At 37.2% G+C, this 14,995-nt stretch overlaps 1 protein-coding gene across 1 annotated transcript; it reads left to right on the top strand.

Annotated features, from left to right (window-relative positions):
* Positions 1-1,296: 1,296 nt before the first annotated feature.
* F13B (coagulation factor XIII B chain) lies at positions 1,297-14,789 on the top strand. Its single transcript, XM_087720742.1, has 14 exons — positions 1,297-1,425; positions 2,005-2,205; positions 2,701-2,898; positions 3,526-3,702; positions 3,815-3,991; positions 5,226-5,405; positions 5,901-6,131; positions 7,122-7,328; positions 8,505-8,687; positions 9,716-9,927; positions 10,440-10,518; positions 11,265-11,471; positions 12,648-12,830; positions 13,859-14,789. Exons 1-14 carry the CDS (start codon positions 1,356-1,358, stop codon positions 14,071-14,073), a joined length of 2,520 nt encoding a protein of 839 aa, XP_087576868.1. The 5' UTR covers positions 1,297-1,355; the 3' UTR covers positions 14,074-14,789.
* Positions 14,790-14,995: the final 206 nt, after the last annotated feature.

Raw genomic sequence — 14,995 nt, 5'->3', positions numbered from 1 at the left:
GTATTTGAGCCTACATGTGCCTTTTTCTATGGCTGGACCCATATTGTGGACCAATCTGGAGTTTAAGTAAGACTCAGTATTTTAATACACAATACTAATAACCATGATAATGTTTAAGTGTACATAATTCAACATACTGTACATCCACATACTGATTTTGCATTATGTTGGAATACGCATAATATTTCCCCCATTTCTAATTTCTACCTCTATTCTAATTCTTGATAGCACAAATCTTATATTAATAGATACTCTATTTCTATCCATCATCTCTTGTCCATTATAGTATTTAAATTCTAGTAGTTTTTTGGCATGTTTTCCATACTTCTCCATTGGAATTTTGTATCTTTGTGCATCATTCATATTTGGTCTAAATGAAACACCTTTTAACAGATCACTTGAGAGACCGCCTGCTGTCAATTACCTCCCACAGACCCATTAGATCTCACAGGGTTGGCCTCCTCCGGGTTCCGTCTACCAGCCAATGCCACCTGGCTACTACCCGGGGGAGGGCCTTCTCTGTGGCAGCTCCGGCCCTCTGGAATGAACTCCCCGCAGGGATCCGGACCCTCACCTCTCTCCAGGCCTTCCGAAAAGCCGTCAAAACCTGGCTTTGCCGGCAGGCCTGGGGGTGATGAGTTCCCTCCCCTCTCGACATGTATGGTTGTGCGACTGTTGCCTACTTTTATTATTTGTATTTTGTTTTTTATGTTCCCCTTTTTACCCCTTTGAATTGTTCGCTGCCCTGAGTCCTCCCGGAGAAGGGCGGCATACAAATAATAAAATACCAATACCACATAAACATTGCAGATTTTTTTCACATTTGAATCTGATGAGTGCTAAATTATGAATTAGTAATTAAATATTTTCCCACCCTTTTAATGTTATACTTGTTGAACTTGGAATGATTTATTATGAAATATCCTAAATGAGTTAACTGCCTTCCTACAACTTAGATGTAGATATAAAAATTATATTTGAGTAATAAAGTTTCATGGTGAAAAGTAGAACAGTTTTTACCTGTCAGACTTCATGTAGCTGGCAAGGCCAAAGAAGTAAATGATAATGGATTTCAATAAAGTATTTTAAGCCAGACTAGGAATAAGTACAGAAGAAACTATAATATGAATTTCCCAGCTTGATTAAAATGTTAAGGTTAAATCTGAGGCATTTTTTATTGAATCTGCGGCCTCAGATAGTCACTGGACTGAGTAGCTTTTTAAGAAATAATCTTTCAGCTTCTGAAACCTCCCAGTCTGTCGTGCTCTCCTATCAATTATTAACTGAACTGCCTTCAGAAATGGAGTAAACTAGCAAAAGTGGGATAATACAAGCTTCCCAGGAAAGCACTGAAGATGGAGTATAAAAGGTGGATGTTTTCATTTCTATTAATGTTTGCTGCAATAAGGAAGCTTCTTGCTGAAGGTAAAAATTAAATATATGTTGTGGTTAAAATTCATACTTTTTCAACTATTGTAAGGCAGTCGATACTGATATCCTAGGTTCAGAAATGATGCACGTAACATCCCCTTCTGATTACGTTTTTCTTTTTAAGAATATATGTAAAAAGGTATGATTGCCTGCATCCTGAAAGGCTGAAAGTTGTGCTAGAAATCAAAAGATATTGGATAGCAATTTAATCTTAACCAGGTTTTGTGTGTTTGTGTGAGGGAAACAGTAAAAAGAAAATCATGTTTATCGGGATATAACTATAGAATAAGCCTCATATTACGAACATATATTGTAATTGCTTTGTAAGATTTTTTTTAAAGGACTGGTATTTATTCAATAGGTTCTAACATCCTTTTAACAACACTTTCCAGAATTTTTAGATTGTCTAAAGTGAGCGAACCTACATATATAGGAGGGTTTTGTCAAAATTTGAGTCGTGAAGTAGAAGCAATGTATTCAACTGGGTTCTTCTGAGCATAGTCACATATTTTAAAGACATGAGTTCCAGTCTTTTTTTCCCCCCATTTCTTCCTACTTGAACATTTCTTCTAGACAAAGCTTGTGACTTCCCTAATATAGAAAATGGAAGGATTGCACTGTATTATTACAGTTTTAAAAATTATTATTTCCCAATGAAGAAAGGCGAAAAGCTCTCCTACACCTGCTTGGCTGGGTATTCAGCTGAAAGTGGAAGTCAGAATGGACGGGTGAACTGCACTAACGAAGGCTGGACACCAGTCCCCAAATGTCATAGTAAGTCCACGTCCTTTCCTTCCTCATCTGCTTAGAAAGGAAGCAGGGCGTTCTTCATGTCATAGGAAAATGTGAGCGTTCTATATAAAATATCACTAGAGTGAGCAATCTGTGTATACGATTTGATAGTTAAGCAATTGACAGAAAAGGTCCGGGCTGCTGTCGTGTGTCTCTGGGACGCTGCAACTGATTGCAAATGTGAGCTAGTTGCCCAGCACCTGAAATGTGATCAGATGATCGGCTGGGTAGGTGTGGCAGGATGGGTCATAAGTACCTTTTGGGGAAGTTGTAACTTTGAATAGTTGTTAAGTATCCAGTAATTAAGCAAGGATGATCTGTAGCTTTCTCAAGCTATTAACATGGCTTCTTGAATTTGGTTAAGTAACTATGGGTCCTTTCTGTGATACCATTCTTACCATGTAGGAGTTTAACTTTTATGAACAAAGAAAAAAATATAACATTTTTCTCATCTTTTTTTTTTTAAACACACTGAAGAGAAATGCGTCCAACCTACTTTGGATAATGGTATTTTTTCTGATACAAAATTGTCTTACAACATCTGGGAAAACTTAAGATATAGCTGCCATTCAGGCTACCAGACGGCAGAAGGCGAGGTGGATGCAAATATACAGTGTCTTCAAGATGGATGGTCGGTTCAGCCACAGTGCATGGAAGCCATGAAAGAACCTTTAGGTAATACTAAACAACCCATGACCCACTGGGGCATGGTTTCAAAGACATTTCATTAAGAAAATCTGAATGACCACAGGAGGATAAAGAAAAAAACACAAGTGAGGCTGGAAAAGTCTTCCAGCTTCATGTTGCCTTCCCCATTGAGTTTCCTTGTGGGAAGCTGGCAATAAGCCCTGGAAACCCTCCCTCCCCCCCCTTCCCACTTTTATCACCTGAAAGTTGCAGATCTTTTCATCCTTTAATACCCATCTTCCCCAAGATAATTCTTTTTTTTTTGCAAAGATTGAGGATGCAGTTCTGGCTTGGAGCTCTTTGCGCAGAACCCGCCAAATAACCCAAGAGACCAATAGAATTAAACCTCACCTTTAATTGATCAGCTGGAGTCAATCAATCTGGGAAAAAAGGTGTTTTGGGTTATTTTGACGATGCTATTCCTGTCTTAATTTTTCATTAACTCGTTGCTTTCACTTTTAGGCTTCTCTTGAGGTAACCTAAAGTGTCTGTGGATTAAAAATATCAACAACAACAAATATAATGATGTCCACTTCTTTTATTGTTTTTGCACAACCTATTTTCCGTCTTCCCCTTTTTCAATGCCTGTTTGGTTTTCCTGCCTTTTGATTTCAGGGACTTGCTTAGCTCCAGATCTGCTACATGGTCATTATCATACAGTGCGGAGAGTGTTCAATGTGAATGACAAGCTCAAATATGAATGCAGGGATGGCTACGTCACAGCTGGAGGAGACGCCATAGAAGAAGTGCTATGTCAGATTCAAGGCTGGTCTCTTGTCCCCAAATGTACCAGTAAGTTATTTACAAGACTTTGTTTCAGGCCAAAAATAACATTCCTAACTAGGTGGCAACTGTCAACACTGAAACATAGGTCACTTATTCATGCTTGGCCTTGTTTTTTTAGAATTAGCGTGTTCTTCTCCAAATCCTGTTGAACATGGAAAAGTCCATCCCAAGCAAAGTAGTTATGAAGAAGGAGACGTAATTCAGATTATCTGTTTGGAAGGTTATACTTTAAGAGGACCCGAATTAATCCAGTGTTACTACTTCGGCTGGTATCCAGAATTTCCAATATGTGAAGGTACTTCTTTTATACTATTAATAGATCCCTATAACTTGGTTAGGTAAATTTGTGTCATTGCCCATCTCACAAACATGGCTCTGGCACACCAAGCAAGAAAAAACTTTCAAGAAACTGAAAATCATTTAGAAATCCATCTGCAAGACAGTTCACTCAATGTCCCTAGCAAACGAGCCACTTTGCAGGCACCATGCCCATTGTACATGACCGGATCACCACAGCCAGATGGTAATGCCATGTTTTCAGGCCCGTCAGTAAAGTCAACCAGGGCAGGGCCAATCTTGGGGGAAATTATCCTTTACAGGGTCGGTGCTACAAGAGAAAAGGCTCTCCTACTGGGTCCCATCAGATGAACTTCCTTTGTGGAGAGGACCTGCAACATGCCTTTCTTGCCAGACCTGATGGGATGAATAGATGTGATTGCGGAGAGGCAGTCCCTCAAATAACCCAATCCCATGCCACATATAAAGTTCAAACAGGCAAGTGCACTCCTCATAGGATGTCCTATTAAATCTGCCTTCCCACAGAGCAGATCACGTTTGAGATAAATCAGGCAGAAAGATACCTGACTGGCCTCAGAGATTGGATTCAGAGACTCCGGGATTTACATGGTAGGTCATTTTGCCATCATCAGTCAGGACTTGCTGCTCAAGAGGCTTCGCCCACAAACAGCTAAGACTCTGGAGACAGAGTAGAAGTTGCTAGAACAACCTCGCGCACTGGGCTTGCTCCATAGTTAAGCTTTAACTATGGAATTACCAGCCATACATGAGCCTCCATTTGGGTAGTACAATCTCCACTAATATTTCCATTATACAATATATTCCTTATCCTTATGCTTCATCAAAATCACTGATTATGTAATTTGCTTTAAATATGTTGCAGAAATAGTTAGGAGGGAGAAATTATACTGAATCATTAACTGAAGAGCACAAACCAAATGCTCCTTTTCTATATACAGTATGTTTAAACCTTACAATTATTTTTCCCAAGTAGGTGTGTTTTACATTTTGGTTACCTGGAAGTCTGTGAAGGTTACTTTGATTTTGCTTTACTTATTATTTTTGAAAAAGTGTGGTAAGATTTTTTTTTCTAGGAAAAAAAAAGATGTTTTGTGTCTGTTTTAGTACAAGATTTCTTTGGACACGGCTTTTCTGAAAGAGCGTGCTGTAAAACGTTTATTAGAACAAAGTGGTATTTTGCTAGTGTTTATTATTTATTATTCTGATTACAGAAAGAAGAAACAAATGCCCGCCCCCACCTCAGCCCCCTAATACCAGGTTGCTGACCAATTTAAGAACCTACCGCCAGGGTGACGTAATACATTATCAGTGTGAGCGTTCCTTCCAGCTTAATGGAACTGGAGAAATCCGATGTGAGAATGGGAAATGGACTTCACCTCCCAAATGCATAGGTCTGACTCTAAATATTAGTGTTAGATAATTATATGATGGAAGACAGAATTTTACTACAGAGTATAATGCCTGGGTTTTGTATTTCTTCTTTAAATATAAATGTGATATGCATTCAAGAATATTTTAATCATCCAAAACAGAGTATTCTAGATCTCAAACATTCTGGATAGCTAGTTCTATCCAAGAGATTCAGATGATATTTCATTCAAGAATATCTTTATTCACGGAACTAAAAACTGCCCCTTTCCTAAGAGAGGCGGTAGAAAATGGATTAGTACCAAGCCCATCCTTTTGCTGAGTTCTGAATTTCCCTAGCTATGACTTTGACTCTCTTAAAGCTAACATGTTGAGAAAGAGAAAAGGGAAATTTGTAACTTAAAAATGCAAAAGGATTGAAATGCCATTTATTGTATGTAATAATTTTGATCAAGTATAGTTCAGCATCATTAGATTGTTATTGCTGTACTTCTGTTTCCATCGTTTTTATTTCTCAGTTGTGGGCAGGGTGTTGACCACAGAAGACTATTGGGCTGTAGAAACTGGTGAGAACTGCAACCCCCCTCCTGCAGTTAAAAATAGTATTACAGTTAATAATATTGGTCAGTTGGCAAGTTACAACCCTGGATCTTCAGTGGAATACGGATGCCGTCCTTTACATGTAATGAAAGGATCCAATACAGTTCATTGCATCCATGGAGCTTGGACTGAGCCACCAACTTGTTTAGGTAAGCCTTGAAGAATAAATGCTGTGTATTATATAAATGATCAAATAGAAGAATACTGTGAAATCCTGAATAAAGCAATGATGTAATGCCAGATCTTAATATTTTTAAATTTTAACACTTTTGCCAGCTTTCATTCAAGACCTTCTGAAATATTTCTAGACAGCAGATAAGTACAGGAATATTGAGAACCAGTTATCATGGACATTTCCCCCAAGAATGAGCTCAGAACTCTGTGTTAAAAATTCCAGTCCCCCATATGGCCACATATGTTATCTTTTTATTTTATATAAAATGGTACGTTGTATTATTCTGCATCAACAGTGCATCTCTGGATGCCTATTCCTATTTACATATTACAGATGGAAGGCATTAGACTGAAAGAGCACCATAGTATATTACTATTCCAGGAAATATTTATTTACAAATTGGGCTAAAGAAACATGCAGCATTATGTTTCTATAAACCCAATAATTATTCTTTAAAAGTGTAATAGTTGTTTTTCTCCAAAAATGTCTTCTCCAAAACCATTTGAAAACTGATTGCTCTGTAGTTTATACACAACATTTGACCAGCATAGTTAATATTCAACATGTATTTGAACACATCATTTGATTATCACAATTGACATATCTTCATTTATAAGAAATAGCTATCAATAGATAAGGTCTGCCCATGATACATTTTGTGTTATGGATTGAGTTGCTGAAATATGAATAATACATGAAAGAATTAATCAGTTGTTGTTACTTTTTTATACCGGGGACTATGATTCTGATAGTCACATTATAGTTGATCACCACAAAGCTTTGCTTTCTAAGGCAGGAGACTATAAAAGGCAGCAAATCATTGTTAACCATAAATGAAGAATGTTTCCCTTTCCCATCTCCCAATATCAATAATCAACTAGATTTGTACCTTGGTAAATTACTGAGTACCAATAATTTCTTAATCACAGAACTTAATATATTATTCTTGACTCTTGTCTTACAGCGCCATGTTTAGCAAGGGAAGAAATTTCTGGCAATTACAACCTAGAAATGAAATGGAAGCTTGAAGAAGAATTATATTTCATGCATGGGGATATTATTGAATTCGTATGTAAACCAGGATATATTTTGCCACCCTTAGTCTCAGAATTAGAATTGCTGGTGCAATGTAATGATGGACAATTGAAATACCCTGAGTGTATTTCCAAAGGTAAAATGATGCTTTTTAGCAAAAGTTTTATCCAACATCCTCAGATAGCAGTCATCCACAATTATGACAGTAAATTATGCAACCACATTTATGACCTTTGCAACTCCAACCCCTCCCCCCTTTTTCAGGTGTTCACCATTACAATCAATTACTATGCATTGTCTAAATCTAATTCTCCTGCCCCTTTGCAGAGCAAAGAGATTGCCTAAATACGTCCCTGGGCTGCTTTCCTCTCAATGCAGAATGTCCCTGAAATGTTAATAAGCTCAGCTCTGTGACTGTAATTAGTTAACTAGAATCATGGGTCAGTTGGCAGTTGATGCCTAACTAGTTTCACATTAAAATTTTGGGTCCTCCTAAGGGGTTGGTGGCTTCCCAGCATGCTCGGCCAGTGGTTCTGAACCTGTGGTCCATGGATCTCTTGGGGGAGTGGGCTGCGCTGTCATCGTAGGGGATCTGGGAAGGCTTGAAGAAATGTTATGGTTGAAATCTTAAGAGAGAGCTTGAGGGTCTCTGGCCATGGTATGGCCACCAAAGGTATCCATGGTGAAGAAAAGTTTGAGAATGACTATCCTTGGCAAACAGCCAATGCTCGTGCGTTTGTTTCAATGTATATTCCCCACTGTGTGGGTGCTTATTCTTTTAGGTAAATATTAACAACAATGATGCTCTTACTAATTTTTACAGTGCTGGAAATCTTGAGGGGTGGGGAGAAAGGGTTATAGATTTGACCTTTTATTTGGCTTCCTCGTGAGTCAAGTTCTGAAAATGTCCCCTGCTGTTTGGGGCCACATCCTTAGGCTGCAAAGCAAAGAAAAATTTCAAGCAAGTAATGCAAATTCACTTAAGCAAGATTGCTTTGCTTAATGAACAAGTTGAAAGAACGAATTGCAAACATGGGTTGCCAGTAATGTGCATCTAAAAGTTATTCTTTTATATACAAACACGTAGTCGTAGATAGATAATAATATACGTGTATATAATCAGAATGATGACACAGCCTCTCACTTTGAATGGAGAAACTTCTTACCCCAATTTTAGTTTACTGCTTTCTATAAAATAGGGCTCACGGGAGAAAATGTGTGTAAAAGCATCTTTCCTCTCCCCATTTTAAAACCGATTTTAGCCACTTATACTGTCTTATGCTGCCTTTCTTTTTTCCACTGCGTTTTGCAGACCTACGTGCTAACTGTGGTCCTCCACCTTCAATAGAAAATGGGGCCGTTATGGGCTCATTAACAGAAAATTATGAAGACGGTTCAACAATACAGTACAATTGCAATGAATATCATGTTTTGCAAGGTTCCATAACGGTCTTTTGTTCCAGGAGCCAATGGACTACTCCACCTGTTTGTATAGGTATTGTATAGTAGTGTTATCATTATAACACAATGCAAATAGATTCCAAATAAACAGGCAGGTTCAATGCATTTCAGTACATTTTAGAAAATTAAGGTGTCTTTGTGCCTAAATGGAGGACCTTGAATGTAAAGTTTTCAGATCGCTCAATTATATCACATGGCAATGAATTGGATGCTGCATGTATGCATTGTAGCGCTGGAATGAAAGCTCAGGTTTTGTTTATAACATCAATGAGAATAGGCTGCTCTTGAGGAGTGTGATTCTCATTTTGTGCGCAGCTTGAATGAGAAATCATTGGAGGTTCAGCAGCCTGGGTTTTGAATTAAAGGGTGACATGTAATGGCTCCCTGATTCATGATTTGACAGTGGATGAGAGGATTGATCTACCATGTATTAGTGAAATCTGCTTGGGCATGGATTAGTATATTCCCGTCTCAGAAATGAGACTCTCTGGATTTCAAACATGGCTCCAGTTGCCCTCTGAGAGACTCCGCTGTTGATTTTCAGAGGCTCTGCCCCACAGATAATCAGCTGTGAGGCCCCACTGATGAGATTGGTTTCTAGAGATCAACTTTAATTGTTGCTGCGTATTGCCTTCTTGAGTTTCCCTGCCTGAGCTGCTCGATGTAGTAGGCATGTTTGTGTTAAGAGTTCTCCAGACTTACAACATTGGAGGACTTCAACTTGCTTTCCCTAGATACGGAGCAGGACGGAGCTCAGAGGTGCGTGGTCACCATGCAAATCACAGATCTGATCTCACTCAGATTATTTTAAGGCCTGATTCAGAACCGTGGTGTAAACCCTTTGAGGTAGTCCAGACAAGATTACATGAACGCTAGCTTTATCTTCAAATTAGCAATCTAATGGAGTGAAAATAAGCTCTTGATAATTTATGAAGTTGTAGTTCATTAATATTTTCATTTTATCAGAGGCAGCATAAAAATAATCCTAGTATCTATGGGAAATGTTCTATTACATTTCATGGTATGGTAAAATAATAATAACATTGTGTTTATTTTCTAAAGAGCCATGCACCTTATCACAGGAAGAGATGGCAAAAAACAATTTGCTTTTGAGATGGAGTTTTGACAATCGACCTTATTTTCTTCATGGGGAATTTGTGGAATTTGTATGCAAAGCATACCACACTAAGCGTCTATCAGATTTACCCTCTGATTTTAGAGTACAGTGTCAGAATGGACAACTCTTGTATCCACAATGCATTAGGAATAAATGGTAAGCAAAACATGACCTGCAACATATTTTCCTACCTGTATAGTCGTATGTTTTCCTTATTCAAACGTATTTTAAGGATTTGGGTATATTGGCTAACAAAATGGTATTGAGACAGTGTATATTAAATATATTTATCCAAAGTGTTCAAACACTTATTTATTGCTATCTCAAAAATATCAATTTTAAGAACTTCCTGTTTGGTTTCTTTCCTTCTGCCATAATTAGAAAAAATGGAAGATTTTTATTTTGTAATTTATCAAAGCTCCATTGAACCTGAATTATTGGCAATATTAAAAACCGATAGGCTCTACTCTATTAAATTAAATATCTCTTAATTTAATAGAGTAGTTTGATGTAGAAGATTTATCTTGTAATTGTATAAAGCACCTTGTAAAATAGAGAAAGGGAAAGTATTCTAGTATGGGTACATAAAACGAGATTAAGGCATCGGACAGTGTCCAAGAATATGGAAAAAAAAACATATTGGTATACATTTTTTTCCTTTTTTTTTAGATGAGAGATCGGTTGACAGAAAATGCGGAATTTTGCCATAGTTTCCTTGGACGTTGCATTGGTTTATATAACCTCTTTTGTGAGCTGAGCAGTCCTGCTGTTTTCTCACTTATTAATAATTAACCTTATATTGTAAACCAAGTTTTAGAAGTATTGATTATAATTATATACTTTGTCTCTCTTTATAAGTAACGCTTAACATATTTTGTTTTTCTTTAGATAAGAAAATTTTAAAAAAAATAACTTGAGTGACTTCTCGGCCTCATTTCATGTTGCAGGAAGTATGCAAATTAACTTTCATTAACTACTGGCAGACTAGAGTTACTTGGGATTATTGGAATAGGTGTTGACTTCAGCATGCAATATCATTTGAAGATGCTACAAACAGAATAATTCTGATTTGGATTCAGATAAATAAATATTCATATTTATTACAATAAACAGCTTTGCTTTTACTCATTTCATTTTTTTAAAAACTACCAAAATTCCTTCCTTCAAATGTATCCCATGATACATTTTGTGTTATGGATTGAGTTGCTGAAATATGAATAATACATGAAAGAATTAATCAGTTGTTGTTACTTTTTTATACCGGGGACTATGATTCTGATAGTCACATTATAGTTGATCACCACAAAGCTTTGCTTTCTAAGGCAGGAGACTATAAAAGGCAGCAAATCATTGTTAACCATAAATGAAGAATGTTTCCCTTTCCCATCTCCCAATATCAATAATCAACTAGATTTGTACCTTGGTAAATTACTGAGTACCAATAATTTCTTAATCACAGAACTTAATATATTATTCTTGACTCTTGTCTTACAGCGCCATGTTTAGCAAGGGAAGAAATTTCTGGCAATTACAACCTAGAAATGAAATGGAAGCTTGAAGAAGAATTATATTTCATGCATGGGGATATTATTGAATTCGTATGTAAACCAGGATATATTTTGCCACCCTTAGTCTCAGAATTAGAATTGCTGGTGCAATGTAATGATGGACAATTGAAATACCCTGAGTGTATTTCCAAAGGTAAAATGATGCTTTTTAGCAAAAGTTTTATCCAACATCCTCAGATAGCAGTCATCCACAATTATGACAGTAAATTATGCAACCACATTTATGACCTTTGCAACTCCAACCCCTCCCCCCTTTTTCAGGTGTTCACCATTACAATCAATTACTATGCATTGTCTAAATCTAATTCTCCTGCCCCTTTGCAGAGCAAAGAGATTGCCTAAATACGTCCCTGGGCTGCTTTCCTCTCAATGCAGAATGTCCCTGAAATGTTAATAAGCTCAGCTCTGTGACTGTAATTAGTTAACTAGAATCATGGGTCAGTTGGCAGTTGATGCCTAACTAGTTTCACATTAAAATTTTGGGTCCTCCTAAGGGGTTGGTGGCTTCCCAGCATGCTCGGCCAGTGGTTCTGAACCTGTGGTCCATGGATCTCTTGGGGGAGTGGGCTGCGCTGTCATCGTAGGGGATCTGGGAAGGCTTGAAGAAATGTTATGGTTGAAATCTTAAGAGAGAGCTTGAGGGTCTCTGGCCATGGTATGGCCACCAAAGGTATCCATGGTGAAGAAAAGTTTGAGAATGACTATCCTTGGCAAACAGCCAATGCTCGTGCGTTTGTTTCAATGTATATTCCCCACTGTGTGGGTGCTTATTCTTTTAGGTAAATATTAACAACAATGATGCTCTTACTAATTTTTACAGTGCTGGAAATCTTGAGGGGTGGGGAGAAAGGGTTATAGATTTGACCTTTTATTTGGCTTCCTCGTGAGTCAAGTTCTGAAAATGTCCCCTGCTGTTTGGGGCCACATCCTTAGGCTGCAAAGCAAAGAAAAATTTCAAGCAAGTAATGCAAATTCACTTAAGCAAGATTGCTTTGCTTAATGAACAAGTTGAAAGAACGAATTGCAAACATGGGTTGCCAGTAATGTGCATCTAAAAGTTATTCTTTTATATACAAACACGTAGTCGTAGATAGATAATAATATACGTGTATATAATCAGAATGATGACACAGCCTCTCACTTTGAATGGAGAAACTTCTTACCCCAATTTTAGTTTACTGCTTTCTATAAAATAGGGCTCACGGGAGAAAATGTGTGTAAAAGCATCTTTCCTCTCCCCATTTTAAAACCGATTTTAGCCACTTATACTGTCTTATGCTGCCTTTCTTTTTTCCACTGCGTTTTGCAGACCTACGTGCTAACTGTGGTCCTCCACCTTCAATAGAAAATGGGGCCGTTATGGGCTCATTAACAGAAAATTATGAAGACGGTTCAACAATACAGTACAATTGCAATGAATATCATGTTTTGCAAGGTTCCATAACGGTCTTTTGTTCCAGGAGCCAATGGACTACTCCACCTGTTTGTATAGGTATTGTATAGTAGTGTTATCATTATAACACAATGCAAATAGATTCCAAATAAACAGGCAGGTTCAATGCATTTCAGTACATTTTAGAAAATTAAGGTGTCTTTGTGCCTAAATGGAGGACCTTGAATGTAAAGTTTTCAGATCGCTCAATTATATCACATGGCAATGAATTGGATGCTGCATGTATGCATTGTAGCGCTGGAATGAAAGCTCAGGTTTTGTTTATAACATCAATGAGAATAGGCTGCTCTTGAGGAGTGTGATTCTCATTTTGTGCGCAGCTTGAATGAGAAATCATTGGAGGTTCAGCAGCCTGGGTTTTGAATTAAAGGGTGACATGTAATGGCTCCCTGATTCATGATTTGACAGTGGATGAGAGGATTGATCTACCATGTATTAGTGAAATCTGCTTGGGCATGGATTAGTATATTCCCGTCTCAGAAATGAGACTCTCTGGATTTCAAACATGGCTCCAGTTGCCCTCTGAGAGACTCCGCTGTTGATTTTCAGAGGCTCTGCCCCACAGATAATCAGCTGTGAGGCCCCACTGATGAGATTGGTTTCTAGAGATCAACTTTAATTGTTGCTGCGTATTGCCTTCTTGAGTTTCCCTGCCTGAGCTGCTCGATGTAGTAGGCATGTTTGTGTTAAGAGTTCTCCAGACTTACAACATTGGAGGACTTCAACTTGCTTTCCCTAGATACGGAGCAGGACGGAGCTCAGAGGTGCGTGGTCACCATGCAAATCACAGATCTGATCTCACTCAGATTATTTTAAGGCCTGATTCAGAACCGTGGTGTAAACCCTTTGAGGTAGTCCAGACAAGATTACATGAACGCTAGCTTTATCTTCAAATTAGCAATCTAATGGAGTGAAAATAAGCTCTTGATAATTTATGAAGTTGTAGTTCATTAATATTTTCATTTTATCAGAGGCAGCATAAAAATAATCCTAGTATCTATGGGAAATGTTCTATTACATTTCATGGTATGGTAAAATAATAATAACATTGTGTTTATTTTCTAAAGAGCCATGCACCTTATCACAGGAAGAGATGGCAAAAAACAATTTGCTTTTGAGATGGAGTTTTGACAATCGACCTTATTTTCTTCATGGGGAATTTGTGGAATTTGTATGCAAAGCATACCACACTAAGCGTCTATCAGATTTACCCTCTGATTTTAGAGTACAGTGTCAGAATGGACAACTCTTGTATCCACAATGCATTAGGAATAAATGGTAAGCAAAACATGACCTGCAACATATTTTCCTACCTGTATAGTCGTATGTTTTCCTTATTCAAACGTATTTTAAGGATTTGGGTATATTGGCTAACAAAATGGTATTGAGACAGTGTATATTAAATATATTTATCCAAAGTGTTCAAACACTTATTTATTGCTATCTCAAAAATATCAATTTTAAGAACTTCCTGTTTGGTTTCTTTCCTTCTGCCATAATTAGAAAAAATGGAAGATTTTTATTTTGTAATTTATCAAAGCTCCATTGAACCTGAATTATTGGCAATATTAAAAACCGATAGGCTCTACTCTATTAAATTAAATATCTCTTAATTTAATAGAGTAGTTTGATGTAGAAGATTTATCTTGTAATTGTATAAAGCACCTTGTAAAATAGAGAAAGGGAAAGTATTCTAGTATGGGTACATAAAACGAGATTAAGGCATCGGACAGTGTCCAAGAATATGGAAAAAAAAACATATTGGTATACATTTTTTTCCTTTTTTTTTAGATGAGAGATCGGTTGACAGAAAATGCGGAATTTTGCCATAGTTTCCTTGGACGTTGCATTGGTTTATATAACCTCTTTTGTGAGCTGAGCAGTCCTGCTGTTTTCTCACTTATTAATAATTAACCTTATATTGTAAACCAAGTTTTAGAAGTATTGATTATAATTATATACTTTGTCTCTCTTTATAAGTAACGCTTAACATATTTTGTTTTTCTTTAGATAAGAAAATTTTAAAAAAAATAACTTGAGTGACTTCTCGGCCTCATTTCATGTTGCAGGAAGTATGCAAATTAACTTTCATTAACTACTGGCAGACTAGAGTTACTTGGGATTATTGGAATAGGTGTTGACTTCAGCATGCAATATCATTTGAAGATGCTACAAACAGAATAATTCTGATTTGGATTCAGATA

The sequence above is a fragment of the Thamnophis sirtalis genome, unplaced genomic scaffold (assembly GCF_051295495.1).
Source record: "Thamnophis sirtalis isolate CommonGarterSnake01/CBP01778 unplaced genomic scaffold, rThaSir2_p1.2 scaffold_7, whole genome shotgun sequence".
Lineage (NCBI taxonomy): Eukaryota > Metazoa > Chordata > Lepidosauria > Squamata > Natricidae > Thamnophis > Thamnophis sirtalis.
This window is presented reverse-complemented; position numbering and strand designations above follow the sequence as displayed.

Excerpts from the sequence above, each read along its gene's own strand:
- F13B (XM_087720742.1), top strand. The coding sequence starts at position 1,356 with ATGGAGTATAAAAGGTGGATGTTTTCATTTCTATTAATGTTTGCTGCA. Across the intron at positions 1,426-2,004 it reads AAGGAAGCTTCTTGCTGAAG|ACAAAGCTTGTGACTTCCCT; the intron begins GTAAAAATTAAA and ends CATTTCTTCTAG. Across the intron at positions 11,472-12,647 it reads CCCTGAGTGTATTTCCAAAG|ACCTACGTGCTAACTGTGGT; the intron begins GTAAAATGATGC and ends TGCGTTTTGCAG.